The 17,553-nt window shown below is 36.5% G+C and overlaps 2 protein-coding genes and 1 pseudogene across 2 annotated transcripts in view; 1 reads left to right on the forward strand and 2 right to left on the reverse strand.

Annotated features, from left to right (window-relative positions):
• Positions 1 to 17,553, reverse strand: part of TRIO (trio Rho guanine nucleotide exchange factor) — a 324,442-nt gene that overhangs the window by 232,944 nt on the left and 73,945 nt on the right. The window lies entirely within an intron of this gene.
• LOC120586095 (four and a half LIM domains protein 5-like) lies at positions 2,352 to 8,574 on the forward strand. The gene is made up of 4 exons (XM_039842522.1): positions 2,352 to 2,525; positions 3,353 to 3,527; positions 4,446 to 4,615; positions 8,335 to 8,574. The coding sequence occupies exons 1-4, from the start codon at positions 2,367 to 2,369 to the stop codon at positions 8,572 to 8,574; spliced, it is 744 nt and encodes a 247-aa protein (XP_039698456.1). The 5' UTR covers positions 2,352 to 2,366.
• LOC120586443 (uncharacterized) lies at positions 14,980 to 15,095 on the reverse strand (annotated as a pseudogene).

The raw sequence follows: 17,553 nt of genomic DNA on the forward strand, positions 1-17,553 counted from the left end.
ATATTGGAATCGTGTCCACAGTTTGCACATTTCTATGGTAACTGAGTATTAGAGAGAGAGAGGACTTTATTGTCTCTCTCTCTCCTCTCTTGTGTCTGAAATGGTCCCTCTCAGCCATCAACTCTTTGCATCCATCCACAGCATCCCAGATTTTCCTTGTTTGGACAATTTCCATGACCACTATCCACATGCAAAATCTTTTTCTGGATATCACTGCACCCATCTGAATTATTTCTCTATTGATGAACATAAGGAAAAGATGGTTTGATGCATACTAATTCTATTTATTTATGATCCACTTATTTTTAAAACCTTTAAAATATAAAACGCGATGTATATAGAAAGGAATATTTCTAATATATATGCAAAGTATAAGAAATAACAGTTTGACTTAAGAAATCTAACATTTCCTATACATTTGAAACTATCAATTTTGTAATCTTTTTTGGTGTTTCTTCATTTTATAATATAAGGCTTTTGGTGTTTCTTCATTTTATAAGGCTTTTAGTAAAGCCTTACAAAATGGAAATGGCCTGGGAATTCCCAAGTCCTGAGAGGCCGTGCTTTATGGTGCTGTTCTATACATCTAAGACAAACTTATATTAATTTTGAAAGTGGCCACATTAATTGACGAAAGTTAAAGGTATATGCTTTATTTCACTATTAAGAGATAAATACTTGATCACTGTGAATGTAAATAAAACATGCGTTTTAAAATCTTTCAAGGAAATCAAGTCAATTTTCCTCCTGTTTCCCAGATCTCAATAATCCATTGAGTGTGTTTGTATTCACTAGGAAGGGACATTTCTGTGGAATTAATCAAATACAGAATTCAATGTTCCTTGCAGATAATTTTGGTATGTTCCATTGGGAACTTTCTAGTCTAAATTTTTATATTTCCTGGGAAAAGACTCACGTGTTTCAAATCCTCAGTCTTTTCTCTGTTAGTGAAGAACAATATGGCAAAACTTCTATACACAGAATTAATTATAATGTATATTCAGCAAGACTGCTGGAAACATCATCATTAAAATAAAAGAAGGCGAATGTATGGGAATGTCATTTGAATGTAGCAAATAAAAGCTAATATTTAAAATGTTGTAAAAAGCATCATAATAATTGATTTTCTCATTTTACTAAAATTAAAAAAAAAATTCTGCTGTGAAAAATTAGAAAATGTTCATAGTTCTTAGTATACTCCAGTAAATCCAGAGATGACAAATCTTAGTTGTTGAAGAAAATCAGTGGTACTGCTTTTGGTGACAATAAAAAACTCATGTTCGATGCCTAGTTAAACCTTTGAAATCTATGTTTTGTTCTTTAATGGTTTTCCTAAATTTACAAAAAAACTAGGATTCTTATCCTGGCTTTGGCTTTATATTTCATATTAATATTTCATTCTGTAAGATGATGCTGCTATTATTCATTCTATAGACATGTTAATTTAGCCCTACAACCTGAATAAGCCTATAGCTCTTTCTACTATTGATGGTTTTATCTGTACTTTTACATCTGAACAATTGCTCAACAGCAGTCACAAAGACCTGGCACTTGGACTCAATTCTACCTGCTGTTTTATGTATGTATGTATGTATGTATGTATGTATGTATGTATGTATTTTACATGGAGTTTTATTTGGCTAGCTTGGTATGGTACATTTAAATGGAGATGCTCGGGAGTCAAGTGATGAACAAAATCTCTAAAGCTAGAGATTTTGGAGTCAAGAGAATATTTGGGAAGGTTGAAGCCACAGGTAGGGAGGATATCCCAAGGGAGAATACATGGTAGAGGAAGATCTTAGGACAAACTTCCGAACTCTCATTAAATAGATACCCTATAAAAGACTTGAGAAATAAAAGAATGGCCCAGAAAATACAATGTACTTGATTATTAATTTCTATTTTAGTTAGAATAAAAATGACTTGTTATTTCCATGGAACTCTGCCTCCAGAGTTCTCCAGCAAGATAGTAAGTGATGACAGTTAGTGAAAGCCCTATTAACAATTCATATTTATGTCCTTGAGGTGAAATCATCTTATTTCAACACATCACATTCTCATTGAATTCCACAGTTAGTGGATGATAAATGCAAGATGTTTTTCACAATCTGGCTGTTGGCTTGATGCATTTTGTTAGCAAAACACACAGAAACTGCCAAGATGGGAGAGTGGCCTTTCTTAAATCACTCCAAGTGTCACCATAACTACAGTATATTTTTCTAAATTGGTGGATTTTCTCTTAAGAAAATAAAAATTTATTCAAGTGCTTGACTCATACTGTATTGAGGCTTTATAATTTCTCCTATCAATGAAATTTGCTTTTATATATATATGAATCATTTTCTAATTCACAGGATTAAGCCAAAATGACAACTGCTCAATTTGACTGTCAATACTGCACAACATCACTTCTTGGGAAGAAGTATGTATTAAAGGATGACAATCCATACTGCATTTCATGTTATGATCATGTCTTTTGTAACTATTGTGAGGAGTGCAAAGAAGCAATTGAATCAGATTCCAAGGTAGGTCTTATCTCAATTCACAAAATTATTGCATATAAACAGCAGACACATGCTTTGGAATGCCTCTTTTCCTTTACTTGACTGTTACTCTATTGCTCTGCTGCTGGATATGAGGATCTTCAAAGTTACCGTCAATCAATTTCTAGGCACCATGCTTAGCACTGCAAAACATAACTTTAATCCTCTCAATGATCTTAGGATATAGTTTAGGATGTTAAATATTAAAGAAGTTATTCGCCCAAAGTTACACAGATAAAATATTGAGTTATTTCTGGAACGACAAGAGTCTAAATGAATAAGTACATAATTTAAAAATCTATATTTTCTAACTTTAAATTAGCATCTCACTACTAAACCCCTTGTGCCTTGATACCTTTCACGCCTACAGCCCATTCCACCCACGATGCACATTATCGTACTTTTTCCTTTTTCTTCATTTTTTTTGCCTTTGTTTTAGTTAGATGATTTTGAGATTTTGTTTAGTTAAATATCAAACGATAATAGGTTATGACAACCTAAAAGCAAAAATCATTCCATAAAAATTCTTTCTTGTTTATAAAGGGAAGGTAGAAGAAATTAGAAGAAACAGAAGAGAGTCCATTTATTTTCAGTCTGTTGTTAGTGACCAACCAAGAAAACCCCAAGCTCTAGCTCTTAATTGCCCCAGAGAGTCTCCTCTTTATGGGTAATAGTATCAATAATAACTTTCCCTCAAGCTACCAGCACAACATACTGGCACCAGAGTCCCAGGAGTGTTCAGTTTTCTCTTATCAAATGCCCTGTTTTGTAGCAAATACTTTTAATTAACTTTATTCACTGTCTCGAAGGATCTTTGTTACAAAGGCCGGCACTGGCATGAGAGATGCTTCAATTGTGCCAAATGTAATCACTCTCTGGTGGAAAAGCCTTTTGTTGCCAAGGATGAGCGCCTGCTGTGCTCTGAGTGTTATTCTAATGAGTGCTCCTCCAAGTGCTTCCACTGCAAGAAGACCATCATGCCTGGTAAGATCACAGGGGGATTCTGGTGCCTAACCGAAGCTGCAAAGCTTTGAATTAAGTCCAAGCCTGGGAAAAGTATAGTAGCTAATAAGACCTTGCTTTTGAGAAAGAGAGCTTTCTTGCTATCTGTTGATCTCATTTAGTAGAAATAAAAAGGTTATTCTTTCTGTCTTGCCCAGGTAAATTACAGTGTTCTGTTTATTTTCATGAACTTAAACCATAGAAATATTTTGAACCAGACTCTGATAGAATAAAGATAAAATTTATACCAATAATACTAACACTGCATTAAACATCCTGTTCTAGAAAAAAACAATGGCACCAGAAAGCATTCTGTCAAAGGAGAATGGAGCCAACCATTGTTTTTGTAGCTTGACACCAACTGGTTTTGAGAGTCAATCATCTTCATTCTCTCTTAGAGAGGATAAGGATCAATGAAAATCATTAAACTTTTAGGCAAGCACTAGTTCTCCATGTTTTGATCCTCTTCTCAATCCCTATAGACAGCAACATAAGAACGTGATTCTCTCTTATATTCTTATAACAGATTCAAAGACTTCCTAGGAGACCATAACTGCACAACACCAATCTAAGGAGATTGTTCTCCCAGCATTTCTAATATCCCTAAAATTTACCTGAACCACAAGCAGCCTTTTAGAGTCTCCACTCATAGTACTTTCACATCTCAAAATTGTAGCTTACGCGGCAGAAGAAGTTTCAGTGAAAGAGTGATTCACTGTTATCATGGCTGAACTCTATTTACTTTTTTTTCCAGATAAATGTTTTTGGAAATCAACAAAACATTTTTTATAAGAACAATTAGTTTATTATCTTAACTTTAAAATATATATTTTAAGTAATTTGCTTAAAAGAAAATAAAGTTGTACTTGATTTGTACTAACAGATTCTTCTGGGATACAGGTTCCCGCAAAATGGAATTTAAAGGCAATTACTGGCATGAAACCTGCTTTGTGTGTGAGCATTGCCGACAGCCGATGGGAACTAAACCTTTGATTTCCAAAGACAGTGGCTATTATTGTGTGCCGTGTTTTCAGAAGGAGTTTGCTCACTACTGCAGCTTTTGTAAGAAGGTAATTATCTAAAGAAGGTGAAGCTTGTGGAAACTTCCAGACCATTGCTTTTTAGCCTCACTATATATTTGGAATGAACTGATAATATCATGTTATATCTATCTTTACACATCCATGCCAGTTTGAATTCCAATATGTCCAAAAACACCACCTGTCACAGCAAGGAGGACCATCAACTTTGATCACTATAAATTTCCACCCAGAACATGAATTTAACATTCCAAAATCAAGTGATTTGATATTCCAGTTCCATTCACTTGTATAAGATTTCATGTATCTATTAGAGGATATGCATCTCTCTTTGAATACAAAATATTTCATAGAAAATAATTTTCGATCCATTTAGTTTCATAAAAACATAGATTTGTCTCACAGAGTGATGAAGTGAACCAATTTAAACAAGATGTTTAACTCCTCACATTATGTCTCAGCAACACGAATGTCTTCTTGGCTTGAAGCTTTTCTGTTTCGAAAGGATGGTTATGCAAGGCTCAAGAGAGTGATGAGATCGTCAGGGAGATTCATTAGACAGAAAGATAGAAAGAAGGTTAAGAGCTTTGACTGGTTTCCTTCGCTTCACTTCCAGTCCTAGAGTATCATGTAGGGCCCTCTGACTTGGATACCCATTGAAAATATGTTTTTCAATAGAAAAAAGTCATTTTTTTCAAGTAAACATTGTCCAATTCTCTTTTATTCTCTAAGCCTTTATGAGAAAAAGTTGCTCATCTCCATCACCTTGATAAATCTATCTGTAGTCCAAAAATATGTATTGATGTTCTCAAAGAAATCCTTGACCTGTGAGGCATCATAAGTTTAAAATAGCACTATAAATTGTACTGAGAAAGCGGAATCATGAAAACATATTGGATTAGTACAGTGGTTTCTAAATACTTTTGATTTATGGGCTACTTTGGCAAGTATCTTAAGACCTTTTATATACTTGCATCTGGACATCTAGAAGTTTCATTAACACTTTCTACAAATGCATATACAAACATGGATGCACACATAGCACACAAACATGCACGCAGTAATTTTCTAGGGATATTTAAAATACTACTACTGCATTTGAGGAGACATCAACAAACTCCAATTTATAATTATTAAATTATACTATAATGATGGTTGAAAGTTACAAATGATGGTAATATGACATAAAACTATCTTATACCTGAGACTTCCATTACTCTACCAGAAACACTGACTTAGAAAATGACTTTATACGCAACAGTCAGACCCTATGACCCTGTGAGGTGAAGCTCCAAAGAATTACGAGTCAATGACATGCATTTAGAAACAGATGCTGGTAATAAAGTGGATAGATTTATCTCACTAAGTTGACCATATTTGGGCTATGTTTCTTAAAGAATTATGTGAAAATATTAATGAGACTTGTAGGGATTGCCTTAAAACCATTTAGTGGGCATGCAATATAAAATTTCTTTTGATGCTATAAAGATTTAAGGAGGAAAATTCTCTAATACATCAGGTTCTGAGCACTGTTTGGGGCCAAATCACTGGCATTTCCCAGGTTATGGGAGCCTGTCCTATATTTAGGACATGATTTGAAGTCACCAAACATTTATGAAATGTTTATATTGGGTAGTAGACAGATCATGACATGCCAGATTATTTTCTATTTAACTTTTTAAACCACAAGTCCTTTAACGAAAGCCTGATATAAAAGTTTCTGATCAAGACGATCCAAGATGAAGAAAAACAATTAGTTTCAACCCAACCAAAGACTAAATATAAACAAAACAAAATAGAAAAAAAAACTACTTGACAATCGGGCCCTTAAAACTTTTTTCATAGGCTTTTTTGTGAAGCTAAAATTTATTTTTTCTCAAACAGCAAGTAACCTCAAACTGTAAGTTTTTTAATTAAACTTCTCAAGGTTCAAATAGAGTATTCTGCGATTCATTGGCTGTCATATACTAAATGCAAAATCATTATTGTCTCCACTTTGCCAGAGAAGAAACTTGTTCTAAATCCTGAGACCGATCAGTGGCAAAATCCACCCTTAGACATTAGACTTCATCCTAGCCCACCTGCCTCTTCAAAAGGAAAATAATCACAAGCAAACTATTTTTAATGTTCTGAGTTTCTTATCCCTAATTAAACAGTTTTACCTTACTTATCAAGGTTTTCGCTGTGAATACATTTTTCAAGCTTTGAATCTTTTAAGTGTTGCCTGCTAATCATTTGATCAAATAAATCAAAGGAATCTTGAGTTCCACTGTGCCTTCTATAAGGCATTTGAAGTTAATAGGGAGTATTTTAAATTGCTTGTGTTCATACAGACCATCACAGTTCCCATTTACTTATTTAAAATAGTATACTTTTTCCTTTAGGAAAAATAACTTTTCTTTTAAATATCTTTAATTTGTAAGATATTTGTTATAAGATTTTGAAATATCTTTAGAATAATGTTTTCAAAAGTCTGTATCATAGGCAAATAACACTTTTTACTTTGTCAGCAATATGATGGCTTAGAATAGGCTCTATGTTTTCTGTGTCTATTTAATTGAAGACTGAGATTATAAGAACAATCTCTGATACCACCTTGCTTCAGCCATTATAAGACATTTACATGAGCACATTTTTGGTTCCACAGCTATTCCAGAAGCTCAATAGCCATGGATTTGAAAGAAGCTATGACTTAAAAAGTGTTGTACAAGAAGAGGTGTCCAATATTTACCCATGTCATTCTAAAGATAGATGTTTCTGCCTTTTAAAAAGTAGAATCCGTGAATTAAACTACTTTAGAAAAAAGGTGCATTATGGAGGAATAATAACCATCTCTGACAAAAACCTTAGCACGTCGCAGGTAAAGGGTCAACGTACAACCAGTGTTCATTACTTAGAGTCCTAAAGCTGAAAACTTAGCAATTGCCCACAGTCTCCCATTCATTCTAGATACAATGTTGAAATTGCTTTCCAAACACTTTTTCCCCTTGAAATTTATACATTTATTCAGCAAGGATTTATCAACTATTTATCAATACAAAGTAATCTCTCCTCAGAAGTGTATCAATGTTTAAGAACATGGGCTGCAGGTTAGAATGTTTGCTCTGTGATCTTGGCAAGTGACTTAACCACTCTAACTCTAAGTATTCACTTATCTCTTAGGGGAAAAAAATAGTCTCTGCTGTGGAGCAGTATTCAGAATGTTAATAGGTCATCCTTTAGCTCAGGGCTGAGGACTGAAAAAGCACTTAAGAAATGTTAGCTATCGCTAGCAGATGATGGTGCTTATCAATTCCACTCAGAGTTGCCACCACTGAATATTCTTAAACCCGGAGTAAAGCTTCCAAGAAAAAACTTTTTTTCAGTATCCTTAAAAGGTAAACGTAAAAATAAGAACATTGTAAAAAATATCTCAGCTCTAATGGCAGATCTTTGAAGACCAACAAGAAAATCATAGAAAGATGAGCAAAGGAATCAACAGGCAACTTCTTTCATATCTTCCTGGATCCATCATGGCCCTGCTTCTTTTCTGTTCCATTATAGAATACAAATTAGGATATTTCTCACTAGTTCAATTTAATCCCTATAGCCTTTTGCTTTTCATATCAATTCAAAAAATCATAGGAAATGGACATCCTGACATAGGGTGCTTGAGTAGCCCAAACCACATGTGGACATAAAAGAGAATCACGAAAGTTCTGAATTGTAATGGCTCCCACAGTCATTGCTGTTTTGTGATCCTTTGGCAGGTGATAACTTCAGGTGGGGTAACGTTCCGGGGTGAGCCATGGCACAAAGAGTGTTTCCTGTGTAGTGGCTGTAGAAAAGAGCTCTGTGAAGAAGAATTTATGTCCAGAGATGATTATCCATTCTGCTTGGATTGCTACAATCGTCTTTATGCCAAAAAGTGTGCAGCCTGCACCAAACCCATTACTGGTGAGTTCTTCAGTTTAATGCGGTCTTACCATGAGATAGTTACAGCTATGTAAATGCTATCTAGTTAATTTAAGAAATACAAGTGAAAAATGGATAATCTTTTTCTTATGTTTCCTTTTGAGATAAACACACATGTGTACTCATATATAAATGTACATATTACACAGACCCCTCGAGGCAAGTATAGAGTATAATTTGGGTAGCTGTGCTCTGTAGAGGGTAAACAATGCTAAACTTAATGGTACTGACACTAAGGAGTGTAATAGTCTGGGAAAGAAGGAGAACAGGATCGGCTGAGAGGTCAGAAAAGATCTTCATGAGGAGGCCTGATCTAAACCAGACCTTTAAGGATTTGAGTGGGAGGAAGAGATACTTAGAAATCAAAATCCTGCTTAATTCCAAACAAGGGTGAGGGGCCTTAAAATAGAAAACTTTTTTATTAAATGTAAGTATTGCACAAAAATTCAAAGCTGTACTAATTAGGGTAACATAGATTAGGAATTAATTAAACTTCATTTTAAGATGCTTCTAACAAATGTATTATCTTTCCTCTATTCACTTACAATAAGTTGTAATTATACATAGATGAACTAAAACAAGATAGCATTCTGCTGAAGAAACAAAGTACATGTGACATGATGTGAAAATAATATAAATGGTAAATCAATCTGTGTTAAATAGATTTTCAAGGCAAAAAACGCATTACATTTTCCTCAGAGACACTTCTCAAATGTTAATCCTATAGTAAAGGAACTGAAGCTAACATGACACCTGAGGAACCCAGCGGCTGTTCTTTTAGGCAATTTGTATCACTGAATAATGTGGCAGAATTCCCCACTCCTAGAATTCCTAGATTATATTTCATCTTCTTAAATTCAGTTTATGTAACATAGAATTAAAGATTATTTTATCCCTCTCCTCCTCCTCCATCTTTAAATATATCGCAAAATAAAAGTTGAGTCTTTACGAATCTTTAAAGAAAGAAAATAGTTTCACTGCAAGCCCAGCATGGCAGGCTTTCACGGACTTGCAGGGGAGGGAGAGAATTACCTGGGTAAACACTGTACAGTCTTGTTTGTCTATCAGGGGCACCATGTTTTTCAGAATCAGGGCTACATCGGGCTGCAGGCATGTTTTTTTGGCCTGTCCATGTTTGGAAACTATAATGTAATGTAATATAATATAAAATCCATCTCTGTGCCAAAAGTAAATGAAAGAGCCTGCCAGGGGTGAGACAACTACCCTTATACTCTCTGGTTGAGTCACTGTCATATGGAGCTAAGTGGCTGCCCTCTTATGTAGGGCCTATCTTCTCTGTTCCTCATGCCTTGTTTCCATCACTCAGCTACATCACCTTTTAGCCCTATCAAAAGCTGGCTTTTATAATCCCATATGATCAGTCTCCAAAGCTTGGGCTCTTAACCACTCTACTCTCCTGCCTTTTACACATCTGACAATTCCCATAGTCAAAAAAATAAGCCATTGTCTTTATTGATTTTTAGCTAGAAAATGGGACTTCCAGAAATGCAACAGTATTTGGAGCTCTAAAATTTCCTTACTAGAATCTGCCATCATAGCCCAACACATTAAGTAGACTTATTCTAGAACTCTTTTGGGTGACTTAGGAAAAAAAGGGTGGATTTATGATGAAATGAGAAAATTAAACGACTCAAAATGGGTTTGAAAACTTTGGGGGACCCAAATGACTAATACTAGTCTGCAAAGAGTCAACACAAACCCTGAACTTGACGAGTTTCAATTCTGATCTATAATAGATTCATGTGTCTAACTGATTTTTTCTCATGGGTTGTTGCTGGTCAATCAACTGAGCCCAGCTTTTTAAGATTCAGATGGCAAAACCACATTGCTCTGCATGTAACACAAAGATGATTAGGAATCAGAGATTTGACCCGAAAGTAATCCAAATGAGGATTATGTATTTAATTCAGAATACATAATTCAGTCTTTTGATAATTATCTTAATCTTCTTTTGGCTTAGTGACAGAGATACCAGAGACTATTATAGCCTGTAAAAACTATCAACTCACTTTAATATTTTTGATCTGATTCTTAAACATATATATTAATATATATATGTCCTACAGTAGTATTTCTTTAAAATTGAGCTATTTGAACTACTATATCATAGAGAATTCTTATATTGTCATATATTTATCTTCTGAAAGTTGCATATTCATGCAAACAATGTCACCTTAAGGAACTACTTTATAATGTCTTCAAAATACTGTTTTAAATTAACTAAATCTATAAATTACCCAGTATAATTTTTTTAAATCCCATCACAATGCATTTGATTCATCTGAGCAACTCGAGGTATAACTATATATATTTTTTCTCCTCCTCCAAGATAAGATTAAACTTTCAAACTTTCTGGGATAAATGAAGCAACTTCATGTAGTGAGAAGTGCTCTGGACAAGGGGGTAAATTACCTTGGTCTTGCCTCTACCTCTGACTACTGTGTGACAATGGGTAAATAATTTGCCTCTGAGGCACTTATTTGCCATATCTGAAAAATAAAGAGTTGGACAGGATTACATCTTAGCTTTCTGTTTATTTTGACTGAAAGGAGTTTCAAATGTTATGATTTCTTCACAAAGGGATGCTGTTTCATGTTATTTATTTTTTTTACAAAAGGTAAATTCAGACTTAATTTGGTGAAGTTAAAAGCTTAGGCTGTGAAACCAGATAGTCTAAGATTGAATCCAGATCTGCCACTTACCACCTTGGTGATTTGGACAAGTGGTTGAATTCTCTGTCAATTTTTGCATGCAAAGTAGGGTTGATGATAATATCTATCCCATGAAGGTGAGGTGAGAGCTCTGTGAAGTAATATGTGTAAAGGGCTTAAAATGTACTCAACAAATGCTAGCTCTTGTTCTACTAAATTTTCAGGAGTAAATAAAACCAGGTAAAACAGGTACCAGACACCTGTTTTCTGGATGACTTTCTCACTGCAAATGACCCTCATGACCTGAGAGGAGTAAACATATCTAAAATTGAAACACTTTATAAACATCTCACATGTTGAATTCGGCCTGGTGGGGGGAGGTGGGGGGGGGTGGGGGGGTGGATAAGCCACTGAAGAACCCAAGAGACAGACATGGGCGCAGAGACAGAAACAAGGAGACAGAGAACAAGACAAACGGCAGACAACAGCAGCCCAGGTCAAAAGAGATGCCACCCTTTCCCTTCCCCTGTCCCCAGCCCCAATGAGAAGGGCCAAAAGAAACAAGGGGTGAGAGGTGTGAGTGGAGAGAGAGGAAGAATACAGAGACACTGCCTCTTCTGGTTTGCAGAAATGGGGGGCGGTGTAAACGGGGAGGAAGTTGATGAAAAAGTGCCGTTTTGGTTTAGGGTGGCCTAAGTCCCTTAACGCCTAGAGCGAGAACTAGCACCCAGAGAGGACAGACAGCTACAGGGCCTGCCTGGGAAGCTCAGAAGAGGCGGCGACAGGCGGGGCGCACGCCCCCCCACCTTCCGACAGGTGAGTGAAGTGGTGATGTGAGCACATGCACCTCCCAGCCCTGAATGAGACTAAACCTGACAGTTCCCGCCTAGTTGAATGCCTAGTAAATCGTTTTAAATTGAAGAGAAATTAAGTATCGAAACTTTAAGTGTTGATCTTGTAAGTTTTATATTTTGTTTCTATTTTAAAAAGGCAGTCTGTTTATTTTGAACTTTTATCTTCCAGTTTAAATGGTTTCAAAGAGTACAACAAAATAGCGTTTGTAACCACTTACCAGATGAAAGAAATGGTTTAAGGTGAGCGGTAAAGTAAAATCTACAAGGGATTTAAGTAAATCAAGGGGCTGGATAATGAGTGTTTTTTCTCATTATATCATTATCTAAGAGCTACTTTCCAGGACGACCAAGCGGTATTTAATATACACTCTGTCCTTAAGCAGCTTCTGTCTTAATCTGCTCGGAATAGACACCATGTATTCAAAAGTCAAACAAACAGCCATCTAATCCTACAGCCTGCACCATTTAACCGGAATGGGAATCATTTGACAAAATAGGCTTTAGGAAGGTCAATGCTCTGGCTGGCAACAAAGCCACAGGCCACCAGTTAGTTACACTGAATTCTGAAGCACTGGCCCCAAATATCAACGCCCTGGACACCCTTCGCCCACTGTCCCCAGGGACCGCTGTGTGCGTGGGGAGACCGCCGTGCAGCCTGCTCCGGGCACAGACACGAGGCGGTCCACTGATCTACACACAGCAGCTCTTCCATGCCGAGGCATCACCCATTCATGGCAGCTGAACTGTCACCAGCTCGGTCCGATGCATACCATCATTAAGCAACGACAAGCACAGCTCTTAAGAAAACAAGATTTTTGTGAGCAGCTGCCACAAACATAATCTAAGCCTTTCTTTTCTTAATTCGAAAGTGGAGGCGGGGGCGGGGGGTGAAGGGACTGCAAGCCCTTCCCGTGAACAAGCGCTGCAGTCACAGGAAAAGACTGAACCGTCTGACAACGGCACACTGATCCCGACCCTATCACACACATTCAGAAAGAATGTTCTAGCTGAAATGAGAAACTGCAGTGGCAGAAGGGCTCAGATTTCTGGGGTGTACTGATGTAGAAATTATGCCAGCATTTTCAACAGGTGCAAATGAGCTTTCACAATAACCTGACTTAAATACCCAGGATAAATGGATACACCACAGAACGGTAAGTGGATGTTAAAGGCTGAGAAAACGTATACAGTTAAGGAAAGAAACTGTCAGCAAACCACAGCCAACGTGGTCTTTAACGACCCTAATTATTTCCATGGCACATGTTTTCCTTATACCGTATGAGAAAAGCAAACCCTAAGAAACACTAATTCTGCTTCTATCCTCCTGCTGAATAGTTTTTTTTAACTCAGAACACTACATTCATTATAAGACAATGTTTTAGGTACATCTTTCAAAAAACCATTTTCTAATTCGAGACTCTCACAGTCAAAGTGGCCATTATCGCCTATACATGGAAACTTTTTTAAATCAAGCACCACAAAGAAAAATCAACCGAGGATTCTAAGCTAAAACAACTTGATGGGGGTGGGGAGAAAGTTTACTAGCATTACAGAATATAACCTCGAATCAAAATTAAATTTTTCTTTTTAAAAACGTTCTATTTATGAGGTATGGAATGAATGCTGAGGGCAGAATAAATGTGAATGAAGAGGAATGCGAGAATATGCCAGAGGCAGGACAGATACGCAGACACCCAAAACACCAAGGAAAACAAAAGCCTGAAGCACCGTTCATAGGAGCACCCTAACTTCACTGGGTCCCATACCAGCTCCTACCGAGCTCCTCAGCTGGGGGGTGGGAGAAGAGAGATACCACCCAACACCTGCTGACTTGCCCATGCAGCTCGGCTCCGGGGCGGGGCGGCGGGAGTGGAGGGGGCTCCCCTTGCTCACTCATCACTGTCTCTGTTCCAAAAGCCCCCTCTGCTGGAACTTATGAATAAGATGTCTCACGGGTCACCTGTAATTCACCTTCCCAGGTAGTTCAGAGAGGGTAGAGACCACACTTCCCATTTCTAGGTTGTTCTCCAACAATGCATTTCATGGTGGGAATTTTAGGACTGGCTGACTTTGATCTCAGAGTAGATAAAAAGGCCCCAGGTTGTTATCTTTTTCTCATCATTTGTGAATGAGTATGGATATAAAACTAGAAACCCCACTACACCTGGCCGATAACACTTTATTTCATTCTTGTGAGGATTCCCCGCCAAAACTAGATCACCTTTAATAAGCTTTTTAATCATAAAAATTGACAAGACTTCAGAGTTTTCTCCTGTGTCTCACGTTTAACGGCTTTTATTCTTTGTAGATATGCAGTTGCGAAAAGATAATGATTTAGCCTATCTCTATTATAATAACGTAAGAACATAATAACGTAATAGAGAAAAGAACTTTCTAGCAGCTGGCTGAAAGCATTAAGCAAAACAGTAGTTTGTGGTTACAAGCCCAGGAGTAGGACCACACTGCATAGATTCCAAACCTGGCTTTGCTACTTAGGAGCTGCGTGGTCTTAGGTAAGTCCTTAACTTCTCTGTACCTGTTTCCATGTACATAAAACACTATGCCCACACTGTAGTACTGTAGTGAGGATTAAAGTTAATACAAGTCAGGGTTTAACCCAGGGCCTGGCACGTGCTAAGTGCCATAAGTCACCATGCTTGTGTTGTTATTCAGAATGCTACTGAAATAATATAATTTACTTTTTAATTTTAGTAAAAATTAGAGCAAATATATTCAACTGCTATATATAATGTTACAAGCTTCCACTGAAATATAATTTGTCCCACATCTGGCACTAATGGAGATGCACTGATGATGTAACTGGCATATCTGAACGTAAAACTAGAAGCAAATTACACCCAACCCTCAATTTATGTGGATTATCCGTTCCATGCTTTATTATTATTATTATGTATGCCTACAGCACCTGGTCTTCCTAGGTGGTCTCCCATCCAAGTACTAACCAGGCCCAACCCTGCTCAGCTACTGAGATGAGTCATCGGGCTCGTTCAGGGTGGCATGGCCGTAAACCATGGACCGGAGGTCCACTAGGGCTCGAACCCAGGACCTTCTGCGTGTAAAGCAGACGCACTAACCGCTACACCATGGAACCACGTCCGTGTTTTTCTTTATTAAGTGGAAGAAAACCGCATAAAAAGTCCACCAGTATGAAAAAAATACTAAATAGGCTGACAGAAAGCATAAAAACATTTCAAATATTTTCACACACAAAAAAATGTTAATGAAAATTCAGAAAAACCAAAATAAATAATATTCGCTGTCGGTGTCTGTGCTGTAATCTAAAGCAATCAACCGTATCCTTTTAATTAGCACAAAGTCACCATCTTTGTCACTCAAAATATTTGGAAGTACTACCACTTTGGTTGCATTATTTTTATGTTTTTGGATGATCTTTTTCCAACCCATCTTTTGCTAAGTTTTCATAAATTCCTCGATATTCCCTGCAACATTTTTAAAAATCTGTTAGAAATTTTAAGGCTTGTTGGATGTTTGTTTGGAGCAATATCTAGAATTTCAGTTTCCAGTTTTGTAGCCAGTTCAAGAGCTTTGTAAATATTTTCTGCAGTGAATGAAAGTGATTCAAGGTCACTGCCATAGTCATCAGCAGGATGGGCTTCAGATATTAAGTGAATTAATTGATTATCAGTTAATGTGTGATCAACCAGTCATTCATTAATATCATCTACAAACTTTCTGATCCTTCTTGAAATTTACTTAATAAATTAATGCTAAGTTAATCCCTCTTCAGTTGTTGGAACCATATTCCCTGGTACAACCACTTCTGGCCATACCGCTTTTCCAGCAAGCATTTAAAGTTGATGGCTTTACATCATGCAAAGCTGAAGCAATGTTCTTGATACAACTTAAAACTGTGTATTTATTCCAAGCTTCTGTAACTGTGAGTGATTCATTATCTTCAAGTTTATTAAAAATATCATTAAAATTCTGTTTAATATAATTGCTCTTACAGGTGGAAATAAGGCCTTGATATAAAGGTTGGATCAAGGAAGTTGTATTTGGTGGCAAATATCCAACTTCCATGCTGGATGCTCTAAGTTGTGTGGATGACTAGGTACATTATCAAAAAGTAAGAATATTTTTAAAAGAAGACATTTTCCTTCATATATTTCCAGCTTCTACAGCAAAACATTTGTAAAACCAATCCTGAAAAACATCAGTAGTTACCCATGCTTTTTTTATTTGCCATCCAATGAATAGAAAGATACATTAACAATTGTGTGTTAGTATCTGTCCTTTGTAGGTTGCTAAGTTACTGTTTTTTAGAAAGAATAATGGCCAATAATGGAAATGGAAAAGAAGGAACCGCGTAAAATGAGACCGCGTAAACGGAAACCGTGTATAAACAGTTCACATAAACGGGGGGAATATTTACCCCACATAAAAAACTCGCATAAAAAGAATCCCGAGTAAGTCGAGGGACGGGTATCTGGAGAGCGTCTGGGTCAGGAGCGAAGACAGACCCGAGGTGGGGAAATGCATGTTTGCTTCTGATCTGCGGTCTTCAAGGCGAAATGTGGAGAAGGCTAAAATAAGAGATTTAGAGCTGGAAATTTCTCCACATCCATAAAAACATGAAATATCAGCCTATAATAGGGATCGAGTTTCAATTAAATAAAAGGTTCTAAAAAGTTTTTTAAAGAGCACGGTCTTAAGTGGAGACGGCAGCTGACCATCCCTCCCACCTGCTCTTGGAGCATCCGATAAAGAACACCCTCATGGAGCACTCGGTTTTACAATGTATGGATTTCAGGATCACACTAAAAGTTTACACTCCATAATTTCTACCTGGTTTCCCTAAATCAGTATCATTTCTCTATTATGACATAAGGCAAATTTGATGTTCAAAGGATGATTATACACTATGAATGTGAATATGCAAAAGACAGACCCCCTCCCAAAAGACCTACATTTGTAGTTAAAAATCAAAGAAGATATTTGGAAAACATCCTTCTTTGAATAAAACTCTCAAATTGTTTGAGACCTTCACCAGGATAAACTCAGTAGGGAATAAAAAGCCTTAATTCTAACACTGATAAAAAAGAAAATAAATCAAAGTGGCATTTTTTTTGTTTCTTTCCATGTATTAAAACATGCTATTTCCCTAAAACATTCACTAGTATTTTAAACACTCACACACACTGAGGGACCTAAGAACTACTCTTAAAACCTTGTTTCACAATGAGTGAGAAAATAATATAAATTTCAAACTTTTACCATATTATATTCCAAAACAGGTTTTGCTAACCGCTTTAAGGAAGAAATCTCATCTTGATTATAAAAATAAAAATTTTTAAGTAGGGAGGGAAATTCAAGATTAATAGCCTTTCAAATTCAAACCAATTGGTAGATTTGCAGACTTTTATTAGATATTGATAACGGGGGTCTTGTTTTCTTTGACTTAGAATGTTTTGCCTTTGGTGAAACATGAATAACGTTTCCCTCTCGT

The sequence above is a fragment of the Pteropus medius genome, unplaced genomic scaffold, assembly GCF_902729225.1.
Source record: "Pteropus medius unplaced genomic scaffold, Ma_sr-lr_union100, whole genome shotgun sequence".
NCBI lineage: Eukaryota > Metazoa > Chordata > Mammalia > Chiroptera > Pteropodidae > Pteropus > Pteropus medius.